Raw genomic sequence first — 12,454 nt, 5'->3', positions numbered from 1 at the left:
TGGAGAGACACACAAGCCTTGCGGTACGCCAAAATGTATGGGGATTGGATCTGCTGAGGCAGAGCGAGCAAAGACCCTGGTGGTGTGATTGGACAGGAATGATTGTATCCAGGTAGAGGCGTTGCTGGAAAAGGCAGCTGCTTTAGACGGGTGATCAGTGAGGATTTGGTTGTCGACAAGATCAAATGCCGCTGATAAGTCTAACAGCAGGAGCATGGCAAGCTTACCATTGTCCTTAGCTTCATCCATTTGGATTTTTAGCTCCAAGAGGGCTGTTTCCGTTCCTTGTCTTGGCCCAAAGCCCGATTGTCTAAGGCCTAGTAAGTTGTGATCCTCCAGGTGTTTCTGGATTGGAGGTAGGCCACTCTGTCTAAAATCTTGAGGATGTAGGGAGCAGTGGTAATGGGCCTATAGTTAATGGGGATGTTAGGATCTAGTTTTTTTTTTAATGGGGGGCAATGCCCAGGCCTCCTTAAGGTTGTTGGGTACCGTGTTGGTCTCGAAGGAAGAGTTAATTAACTCTGAAATTTATGAGGCCTACTCCTTTGTTCTTTCCTGAATGATTGCTGCTGCGCAGAGATCTCCCTGGCATCTGGAAGGTTTGAAACTTTTAATGATCTTTTCCACTTCATTCGCCGAAACCGGTGGTGAGAAGGAGAAAGGCGGGCAATTAGGGATATTAAAGGGAGGGATGGAGGTGGTGGAGATGGCCAGGTGGTTCTTGGCCAGGCTGTTCTTTTTTTGCTCAATTTTGAATGGGAGCAGAGCAATTTTATCTTCAAGGGCTTTCTGTATATTAGCACACCAGACTGCATCTTTAGCGCAGGTTTCCAATCGTGGTGCTGTGGACTCCAGTTCCCTGAGAATACTGAAGAGCTCTTCTGTCTTAGATTTGGCATTGTGGATGCGGTTGTCATAGGTTTCCTTTTTGGCGCTAAGGATAGCAAATTTGTAGGATGCAGCTGCTGCGGTTAATTTGGCCTCGTTAGCAAGGTTAGGTGACTTTCTCCAGATGGATTCTGATGCTCTTTTGGCGTTCTGAATGATTTTTTATTCAGGCGTAAACCATTTGTTACGGTGGGCAGTTGGTTTGGCTTTGGCTAGTTTGATGGGGGCGATGCTGTTCACAGCGGCCTCCAAGGTGTTATTGTAAAGGTCCACTAGCTTAGTTTGGTCCAGGTCCCTGAAGATGGCTGGGTCTAGGACGTTCTGGATCAGAGGGCGTAGGTTTTGGAGAATTCGGTTTCAGTTATTCCTGGCGAGGACTTGCAGGGCGGTGTGTGGGGGGGTGGTAGGGATGGTCGGGGCATTCCCTTGGATGACGAAGGAGATGAGGAGATGGTCCGACCAAGCGGTCGGAACATTTTGGAGGACGGTTGTAGAGCAGTTGAAGTCTGCTAACCAGACCAGAGTTCTTCCTTTATTGTGTGTTGGGGTTGGAACACGATGGTTAAAGCCGAATTAGGAGATGGTGTTTTCCAAGGATGAGGCACTGGGGTTGTTTGGATCGGAGAGACCTAAGTTAAAGTCACCAAGAAGGATTATTTTCTATCCAAGTTTGGTGTTATTGGTCAGTAGGTCAGAAATATCTTCCTCGAAGGAGGAGATATGACCTGGGGGTCCGTAGATGAGGTGAATGAGTATGGTTTGGGTTGCTGAAAGGGGGAGCTTGACTGAGAGTAGCTCCATTGAAGTGGGGCTGGTAACAGGGGTGGCTCTAAGGCCAAGAGACGTTTTAGCGATGAAAGCTACTCCGCCTCCTTTGCTGTCCTCTCTGTCTTTCCTTATTATTGAATAACCAGCTAGGATTGCTAGTGTTAGTGATGGGCCTGCCGCCTGATGCAGCCAGGTCTCAGTGATTGCCAGGAAGTGGAGGTCGTTGCTCAAGATTAGGTCTGCAATGTCTAACACGTGGGCGACTAAGGAACGGGCATTGATGAGTGCGCCTCTAATGATAGAATGTTTAGATGGGCTCGGAGTTTTAGGAGCAATAGGCGCAGTGGGTGGGAGTGGAGAAGTCCTGGTGTGTTTAGGCTTTGGAAGGCAGAGTTGGCAGGTTCTTCAGTGAGGAGTCCTCCGTTGGGGGATCTGGGAGCAAAGCCTAAAAGTTCCTTGCCTCCACTGGACATGGAGTCCAGGGAGCGGGTGGTGCTGAAAAGCGGTGGATCCATTCAGTAGGGCTAAGGGGGGAGCTAAAGATGGGGTCTGTTTTACAGTTACTGCCGGATGAAGGTTTATAGGAATGCAATGGTTGTATCAAGGAATCTAGTTGCAGTGGAGGGCGGTTGTCTGGAGGTGGGAGTGTGTTGAGAAGTGAGAGGACAGATGCCATAGTTACGGTGTAGTACACCATAGTACAGAGGCTAGTTCTGGAGGCGTACACAGGGCTTGTTATAAGGCAGCAGGCTAATTCACGTGAAATGCAGTTGGCTAGTTTACTTGTGATGCAATAGACTGGTTCACTTTCTAAGCAATAGGCTAGGTCACAAAAAAGTGCAGTAGGCCGGTTCACATAAAATGCAATAGGCTAGTTCACTCATTAATCAGTAGGCCAGTACAGATAAGATGCAGTAGGCCGATTCACATAAAATGCAATAGGCTAGTTCACTCATTAATCAGCAGGCCAGTTTGCAAGACATGCAGTAGGCTAGTTCACACAATAATCAGTAGGCCAGTACAGATGAGATGCAGTAGGCCAGTTTGCAAGAAATGCAGTAGGCTAGTTCACACAATGATCAATATCCACCTGTAACACAGGTGTAACAATTCTTTTGGAGTCTGAGACTGTCACTTCAATCGGGTTATGCCACAGAAGATGGAGGGGTTCTCTGCAGCGTCCAGACTTTTCCACCTATAGGTAGCTCATGTCTCTGAATACAATGCCTGGTAGGCTGGCTTTCCTGGGCTGTGGAGACTCCTCTGGGCCTTGGGACGTAGTTAGAGGTCTGACATAGTCGCACAACCACAATGTTCTTCCTGAACAAGCAGGGGGCCGCAAGGTTTACTGTCCTTTGCATGTTAGTTGTGAAACTGTGGAAGTGGTACATTCAGAACAGGGTTTAACCACTAGGGGAATACCAGTCAGAAGAGCCGAATGTTCTCACTGATACCTTGAACAGGTTGAGTGGGGCCATTTATTAGTGAGAAACTCTCCCTCAAGTCTTTACCACAATCCTTTACCAGTTGAGCTCTTCATTAATCAATCTTTTTAAAACTCTTCAAAGCTGTCATTGTCTTTTGGAAGAGCCAAGGGACTGAATCCCTGGGGCAGGGGCACGTTCCATCTCTCATAATAAGGTCAGATGCTCTGTGCCTTCCCTCCGTTTCCTCTCATTGCCAAAGTACTGCACATGTTCAGGTGATTGCTACGCTGGCACCAAAATATAGTGGACCCTTGTTGCCTGACCAGGAAATGGCTCTCAGAACTTCTGGAGTTTGCCAGAGAACGACTGATCACGGCAGACTTCCTCTCTCAACTGACTAGTCTCATTTGTCACCCTTTCTCTCAGCTGCTGCCCTTGGCAGCTTGCCCCCGAGGACCTGTTCTTTAGAAACATGGGCCTTTCTCAAGAAAGGCTGCATACATAACAAAAGACAACGACAGGAAGCAGCCGACTAGATATTGTAAGGACAGGCAGGCATGCACATCTAATTTGGACTGAGGCAGCTTTCATGACCTTTCAGATTCATATTTCCGTGGAAGACATTTGTAAGGCTGTCACTTGGGATGCACTCCATACCTTTTGTAAACACGCAAAGGCTGATGGTAGCTTTGGGTAGGTAGTCCTCATAATCATTACTGGTTGAGTTGTCACTGAGTTCTTAGGCGGTTCTACCTTTTATCCTTCCATTGTGTTGTACGGTGCATTAAAATCTTCTAAGTGCTTGGATTAAAGGGGACAGGATGTAGGAGTTTGTAAAAGTTACTCACCATAGTAATTACTCTACTCCTAGTCCACATTCCACTTTTCTCCAAATGCCATTCCCCGTCCCCTCGTTTAAGTTGCTATATGTTACCTGTATAATAAAGGAATGAACAAAACACGCTGAAGTTGTCGGTATTTTTCAAAACATTTGTATTGTACACACCTGGTTGGGTGGGGAGACTGCCTACAGGTCTAGGGGATTTAACTAAAACCCAGTAAGGATAGCCATCATGCTCGGACTGGCCTATAGGGCAATACAGAAGTGCATGATCCAAACATGCAAAATGCTAGGCTGGGCCAGTTTTTTTAGTCAAAGTGGGACACTTTTTTGGCCCTTGTGGGCCAGTTTGATAAATGTCTTCACCATGCGGTTAATCGTTTTGACCATTGCTGCTTAGTAAATATTCTTTAATCTGCACAATTTGCATCACATTTTATCAACCCCGGCACACCCTTGGGTACTACTTGGTGTGTCACAAAAGGAATGAATTGCCATTTTCAATTGTGGTCCACTTTTTCATTGGTGCCCGAGACAGTTTTATGTCCCAGTCCGACCCTGACCGCTATTCTAGAAGTTGGGGTTACTCAAAATGGTGCAAAGGACAAATCTAGAGGAACCTAATGTGTGCAAGGAAGGACGGCATGGCATCAGTAGTAAGACAGACACAAATGACCACAGTTCAAGGGTGTGATGAATGCCTATCTAATCCTAAATCTACAGATGGGAGCAAGCTATGACCATCAAATAACAATAATGCAGACCCAGTGGAGTCTCGTCAAAATAAAAGGGCCTATACTAAAGAAAACGATTGCCAATCCTTATTGCTAAATACAGATAGGGTAGGATATTGTAATGAAAAAGAAAGACATTTTCACAAAATGATATGTCAGGATGTTCAGGCCGTTGGCCTCCCTTCCCCACGTTTTTAGCATGGGACAAGGCGGTTCACTCGAGCATAGCACACTCTTGGCTTCTTCGGCATGAGGACACAGTTCCATTACCAGCATCAAGGCCTTCTGTGCCCAAGTCTCTTAAGTTATCAAAGTCTCTTGATTCAGAGGGCCTGATGTATCAACACAAGTGAAAAGTTCCTTTCCTCTTACTTACAAGTACCCAAGTTAGGTGATTCACTCTTCACCCTTGATCCCCCTCATATTCCTTTTATACCACAATCGTTAATTTGTATCTCCCTATTCCAGGCTCAGAACTCCTTCTCCAATGTACAGAGAATAACTTTTCTCGGGTGACTCATGGTTCACCCCGGATCCTCCTCAGCTATCTCCCTCACTGGGGCTCGGATCAATTGCAGTTCATGTTACCTATCGAAGACTTTCAAATGTGCACAGGATTTAGCTTGACCCGCTGCAAGACCACTTCGATTTCACAATTCACAGTTCCCATTTGCTACCTCTTAGTTGGATACCTAACAGAGACCTTCGAATGAGCACCCACGTGGTGCCGGACCACTCTGTATATGGTATCTATCTTGGCTTTCAAAAGTTCAGTCACTTCTTTGATGTTTAATTATGTTTGCGTCACTCATCACATACGTTTCACACACTGTTTATTCAGATTTCTTCATACTAAGTTGCCACTTGCAACCTTGGTTCTAACACAGACCGGTCTGCTATCAGTCTCCCCAACTCACCGGCTGTGCTGACTTTACAGGCGCTGGTTTGTTGTAGGAGCCAAGGACAGTACCACAGCGGAAATAGCTCCTCCCCGCCTAGGCTATCGACGTGGGAGAGCCCCGGGTACCTCCGACACACAATGCACCTTTATTTAGCTTTAATTCTTGGTCTTATGTTTCTTATTCTCGAGGGCTCGTAAAAGTAGGGGCTTTCCTCCGAACAGGTCTAAAGCACTTCTTGTCTTGCCGTCTTTCTCCTCATATTAAACTGCCATCTTGGAACTGCTGCTTCTTCGTGTGTTTTGCTTTGCTCAGAGTGTGCTTTCATGCTCCGCCTTTTATGTGGGCAAGTGTGATGGAAGTCAGGTGTGTGTAATTATCAGTAATGGCCTGACTCTTGTGTTGGGACAGGTCAAGTATTCTGCTCGGGTGCCAGTCTCTTACAGTGAGCTGTCCGTGAGAAAGTGCTTGTGTCGGAAAAGGGGCCAGGGTTGAGTTCCTAAGTATCCTACCTGGTAGGGTGGGGGAAAGGTGTCACAGAGAAGGTGAAACCACGTCTCATCATCCGGTGTCCCACTCCCACTCCCCAAAGACCCCTCATCCAGGTGATCCTCCCGCACTGGTCCAGCCCCAGGAACTGGATCCAAAGGCGATGGCCTTGTCCTGCCCACCTGGTTGACAGATCCCCGGGGACTAGCGGGTTGGACACCTTCTGGTATCTCACATGTGCAGTCCTGGGGATATAATCCCTGGTTTGCTTCTTGACTTAAATCGGTCTTGGGTTCGTAGCATCCAGCTTGCTTCTTGTTTTTTCTTCTATACGAAAATGCCTTTTGACGCCTACTTTAGGGTATATTTCTATTGAAAATATTTCGTCGCCCTTCCGGGCCAAGGCAACAATACCCATTCATACACTCCTACAAGCAAGTATTTCTTCCCCCTTGCTTAGAGTTTTTGTCAGGCTGTGTTTTTATAACCCACAAGCTCACGCTCCTTGGTGAGGATCCCTTTTCCCACCAGTGTAAACTCTATCCTTGGACTTGACTCCACCTCCTCCCTCTGATTCTGAATACCTCCTGGGTCGACACTCTACCAAGATGCGTTTCCCTTACACACATGCACACACCCTCTTTATCTGTCTTTCTTGCTCTTTCCCTCTCTTCCCCCTCTCTGGATCCTTCATCTCATTTTTTCTCTTTCGTTCTACCTCCCCTTCTCTCTCCTCCCCTCTGCCCTCTCTCCTTCCTTCTCCCCCTCCCTCTTTCTTGATCATTCCCACTTCCTTCTTCTCTTTTCACTTTCTACCCTTCTTTCTTGCTCTCCTTGCCTGTCTCTCTCTCTCTCTCTCTCTCTCTCTCTCTCTCTCTCTCTCTCTCTCTCTTCCCCCCACCCCCCCATATCGGAGCCTGCTCTTTCACACATCATGAAAGGACTTTTTGCCCTATTGTAGAGCTATTGATTATTCTGCTTGTTTAATTTACTCCTTTTTGTGATTATTTATTTTACTCATTGTTGGGTTCTTCCCCCTTCTCTCGCAAACCCATGTCACTGATTGGTTAGTCCATCATTTTTATCTGACACTTAGGTGTTTCACTTGTTCTTGATTTCTATGCTTGTGGTGGTTATCTGTGCCTCCATTTTAAAGTCAGGCGGAATGTTTTTGGGCCCGCTCATGTTCCACAGGTAGGAACTTTCTTTGGTGTGCTGTGTAGAGGTGATTCACGATTCCACTTGGCAGCCGGCTGGTGACTGTCACTCCCAGGAGAAGCTGTGGGGGGCTCGGCTGCTTGAAAAAGCTTAGTCTTTAACAGTCACACATAGCCGGATGAAAGTAGAATCTGTCCACTAGTGTAGTGCCTTTGTTTGGCATCATTATCCCAAAGGTAGGGCGTTTATGTGAATATGATGAACGGGCTTGAAGGGACCCAGTGAACGAACATTTGAGATTTACAGCAAAGATCTGTGCTCACATCTGATTGTGCTGGAGGAGGTGACTGGGGGGAAAAGGTAACCTTTTACTCGCAACGTTCGATGTGGGCATGAAGGCTTAGCCCCATTAGTTCTGCTCCGCTTCTGTGTATTAGACCAAGCCTGCATAGCCCTACACCCTGAATTTAATATACTAGATGGCCTTTTGAATATGGTGGGTTTCAGGGCAATCCTCTGTATGTCCCCTCCAGATAGCACTCCACTCAGGGATTGGGCCTCCCTGAATCCCAGGGTCTCTAAAGGTGAAAATAGGCCAATGTGACTTTGTCACGAGCACTGATAAAAGGGCTGACGGTTGAAGTGGAGAGCGCATGCAGGCGAGGACCCGAGCGGTGCCATGGTCTTAGTTGCCAAAGCCCCACATGCTTTGTTCCCTTTGTTTATGCAGTTGCTTGACATGCTCCAGTCCATCTCCTGCTTAGGAGTAACATCTCCAAGAATGTTGAGGAGAGGGGACTCTGGGTTAGGGGTACATTAGTCACTCCTGTCAGTACCATTAATAGACTTATTTTCTCATTCCCAAGCACTATGCATAGTCTTTTTTGGCTCTGTATATTATTATTTCTATGAGTTCTGAAAGTCCAATTGAGTCCCTGGGGGTTCTGTTGCCTGTTGGTTGCCGCTCTGATGTGTGGAGGTGAAAGAGTGTTACTTTGATGTCCAGAGTACATCTTTTCAGTAGTATATGTAAGTTTATCCAGCTGTTGTTGATTTTGTTCTGTTCTACACAGAGATGCCTTAACAAAGATGAAAGATGTGTACATAAAGAACCCCCAGATGGGAGATGCAGCCAGTGTGGATCAAAAGCTAGCCGAGATAGAGCAGAACATCAGCAGGCTGCAACTGGAAGTCCAGAAATTTGAGGTAAGTGCGCTTTAGCATATGTTGTTTCACATGCACTGCCTGACATGTTTTTAAAGCATACCTTGCTTGCCAGGGCCTAACCATAACCCCATAAGCAGTATAGAAGGTCTGCGTGGCTTTGTGGCAGAGAATAGTACTTATACCTGACTTAGATTTTCAGAGAGAAGGGATATGGAACTTTGCATTCCAGCAAGTGAACCCTATGCTCTTGGACAGGTTTCTATACACAGCAATAGCATTGTGAGCCTGCCATAAGATCTCAGGAGAAGTTATCCTTGTGTGCATGATCTATACTAAATGACCCCAGACAATTTATTATACCAACAATAATTTATACTTGGAATAAAATGTTCAAGAACTCATAACATATGAACTTATAGAATGCTCTTACACACATAGTTGTAATGTGTATATAAGTTATAAGCATTAGACACAGTAAAGTTAAATTGTAAGCAATTCCCAGTATAATTAAGAGTATTCATTATTCCATCTTTGCTTCCATACTGTTTCTACTGTGAAGGCATCATAAGTCAGACACAGACAACAGGTTCAAGTTCTTTCAACCAAGTTTTATTAACTCAAAAAGGCAGGGTGGAGTAATGCCTAACTTGCCCTATGCTAAGGTGGGATTTCCCTACCTAAAGAAAACTAAGGAAAGTCTACACCAGGAAGTCCAATGTAAAACATCTGCCTGTGTCCAAAACCTATACTTTCCCTCACAACTAACTGCATTCATTTTGTAGGGATGTCCGCATCAAAATCAATAGTGTTCAAAATAAAGTTCAGAGCTTCGTCTAGCTCATGGCTTGTAATCGGCTCCTCTTCCCCAAGTTCAGAGTAGTTCATCAAGCACAGGGGTTCCCTTACCCAAGAGTTCAAATCTTCCAGCTTTCAAACACAACAACACAGGGGGTTTCGTCCCCAAGAGTTCAAATCTTCCAGCTTTCAAAACAACACTTGACTTCCAAATCACCAAAAGGTCTTTGCACAACACAAGCTTCTTTTATAGGTGTTTTCAGTGGCTTTTCCATTCCGGGGGAACCCGGCCTAGGCGCAGTTGTCCGACCACACGGTCCACCCACTACAGGTCACGCAACAGGTACCCCTCCTTGACTGCTTTTCCTTTAACACCAGTCCACCGCATCTCTTTAGAAGTGAGGCTTGCTTCATTCACATGTGTCACATTCTCCCAACACTATATTGTAGCTTGCCTGGCCATCACGCACTTGTTACACTTTCTTATGTTTCCTTGGCTCTTGCCAATGCGTGTTTTCATATAACATACAGTTCTGGGCACTTTTTCGGCTTTGGCCAATGCTGGATTCCTCATATCATGCATACAACTCTTTGTGCTCTCTTGGCTTTGCTAGGACTTATTTTCAGTTAATGCAGTTCCTCGTTTCAATACAGTTCAAAAACTTCCTTTCAGTAAGATTCACAATATTTCTTTCACTCCTCTTAAGATGTAAGACTGTTCCCAAGCTGCTTTCATTTTGTTCGGTATTCAAAATGCCTTAAATGTGCTCTAACTTTCTTTCATTTCGTTCAGTATTCAAAATGCCTTATTTCTGCTTTAACTTCATATAACAATGCGTGGATTCCATTTATATCAATGTCCATAGCTTTATTTCTTTGACCGCCTGCCAGCCTGGTGTTCCCCCTTCTGGTTGCACTCACCAGTCGGACTTACAGCTCCTTGCGAGATCTTCCGCTGCCACGGGTCGCTTTCTCCCGGTGGGGTCCCTTGTGTCTTCTTCCAGCAGTCTTCAGTGGCTCGCGCACTCCCAGCAGTGCTTCCTCTGCGACGAAGGACTCACACAATCATTTCCCTCTGTCCCGCCGGCCTTCTTGTGGCCTGCCACTGGCTTCCAGCGTCCTGTATCTTTCGCTTCCCGCTGCATACGCCCTGCACTTTTCCACAGGCCTTGAGCTCTCCTCCTGCCACACCGCTACACCGCAGAGGTCTGCTTGCTCACAGCAGTTTGTGACCGTTCTCCCACAGCTGACTCCATTTCCTTCGGGGTTTAAAGTATAAACTTTTATTAACTAAAAAGGAGGGTTGGGAAAAGGCCTAACATGCTGTCATGATGCCTACCCCCAGGACCAAGCCCATCAGCCCCGGGAGCAGGCATCTAGACATTTAGTAAAACCTCAGCAGCCCCGGCTAGGGGCTATCTAGGTTCAGTCCTGGCTCCTGAGGCGCCAGGCTCATAGTCATTACTTACCTCAGGCAGACCATGCTGCAAATGACTCCAATCCAACGTGAAGCCTGAAAGGGACTATTTTACTACAGGGACTACTTTTTACTCAGGTGTGGTTCTAGGGACTTCTTACCTGGGACTACTTTTCAGGCTATTTAAACCACGCCCGACCAGCAACACACGCTTCGCGTTATTCTGCATCCAGCAGCGTAACGCTCATCGTGCCTGCAAGTCAGCATCCAGACCTCTGCCACGCCTGTCCTGAATCCGGAGCTCCTAGAGAAGAAGGAAAGCAGAAGGCAAGGTTAGAAAACAAAATGTATTCCAGTTTCTCACCTGATTCTGGAACCATCACATCTCAGCACCTGGAAAGGACATTCTCTCTACACGCGTCGCATCGCCAGCTACAGCGCCGCGCCATACTCACCAGTCCTCACAGCACCTTACGATCCGGCGCTGCCTCCATCATTTCTTCGCCGGGCTCCGGCATCTGGGGACAAAAGAAATAACCAGGTGAGCCGAGAGAGCCAACAAATACAATCTCTCTTACCACCATAGACTTACCTGATTTACCACCGGAGGCATTATTCTTTAACTCTCCACTTCTTCAAACGCCGCATCTGAAAACGGAGAGAAAACAACACATTAAATACATGCATTATTTACCGGGCAGCATTGGGTAATACAGACTCTTACCTGAATGCCCTCTACCGCCACAAGACCATCTTTTCTCGAACTCCACTGCAAGATAAGAAAGGAATGGGACAAGAGTGAACATCGGACATATTGAACTCTATGAACTCTATACCTACTGGTCTTCGCCAAGAACCTCAGAGTGAACTCTCGTCCGGAACTTCCCAACGCCTTCTAACCAGTGAAGCAACTGGTATCTACGCGCCCCTGCAATCCACGCAGGATGGAGAGCTCATCTTCCAAGAATATAAGGTGAGAGTACTGGAAGGGGATTTCGGAGGTGATTAGTGGGGAGAGCCGGGAGGTGCCATCACTAGAATCCACGGGTGGCTAAGTTCCTCTCTCCACTTGCAGGAGAATCCTTATACGGGTCAAGCAGACGAGATTAGGAGGGCCAGTCCAGTCTGTCATCTCTGCACTACGCATCACGTTGGTGGAGACCGCAGCAGTCCGGGTCCGACCGACGCCCCTGTGGGAGCCAGGTGAGCGTAACACATGCCCTATGCTAAGGTGGATTTCCTTATCTAAATGAAGCTAATCATAGTCTGTGACAGGAAGTCCAAAGCAAATGTCTGTCTGTGGCCAAAACCTATACTTGATTTCCCTTCCCCAAGTTTCTAATAGTTCACTTTACAAAAGAGGGGTTCCCTTCCCCAAGGTATCAATTGTTCCAATGTTTCAAAATTGCAGAATTCCTTGAGATATTCAATGTTCCAAAATAACACAATTCTTTGTGATTGGTTATTTGTCAAGTTCAGCTCAGCAATCATAGTTTACATAGGTTTCCTTTATTCAATCACAGCGTGGCTTTTCCTAAGGTGGGTGTATTCGGTCTAGGCACAATTGTTGGACCACATGGTCCACCCATAACAGGTCACGCAACCAACACACCATGCTTGGATCTGTTTTATATACATCTTGCTACAGTTTCAGCTTCACAATGAGGCTTGACTCAGTATCCTTTCAAGTGCCTTTGAAACTTTATTATCACTGGCTTTGCCACTATTCTCTAGTTTAGTAGCTTTCATTTGCAACACTAACATATGCTTCCCAGTATACTCTCCTGCTAGCAAACACAGTTTCGGTTATAGTTCGTTTTGCACAAGCTTCCCTGTTCACCCTCCTGCTAGGAAACTTATTCTCTGTTTCA

General features: G+C 46.4%; 1 protein-coding gene across 14 annotated transcripts in view; it reads left to right on the top strand.

The window, feature by feature from the left end:
- FNBP1 (formin binding protein 1) overlaps positions 1-12,454 on the top strand; it is a 1,284,153-nt gene that overhangs the window by 1,009,834 nt on the left and 261,865 nt on the right. For all 14 annotated transcript variants that reach the window (XM_069609253.1, XM_069609251.1, XM_069609250.1 and 11 more), the window contains one exon: positions 8,278-8,410. In XM_069609253.1, the coding sequence (XP_069465354.1) occupies positions 8,278-8,410 (133 nt within the window). The remainder of the gene's footprint in view (positions 1-8,277; positions 8,411-12,454) is intronic.

This window comes from Ambystoma mexicanum, chromosome 8, assembly GCF_040938575.1.
Source record: "Ambystoma mexicanum isolate Mex_15411 chromosome 8, UKY_AmexF1_1, whole genome shotgun sequence".
Lineage (NCBI taxonomy): Eukaryota > Metazoa > Chordata > Amphibia > Caudata > Ambystomatidae > Ambystoma > Ambystoma mexicanum.
The sequence above is the reverse complement of the archived record's forward strand: the minus strand, read 5'-3'. Positions and strand labels throughout refer to the sequence as shown.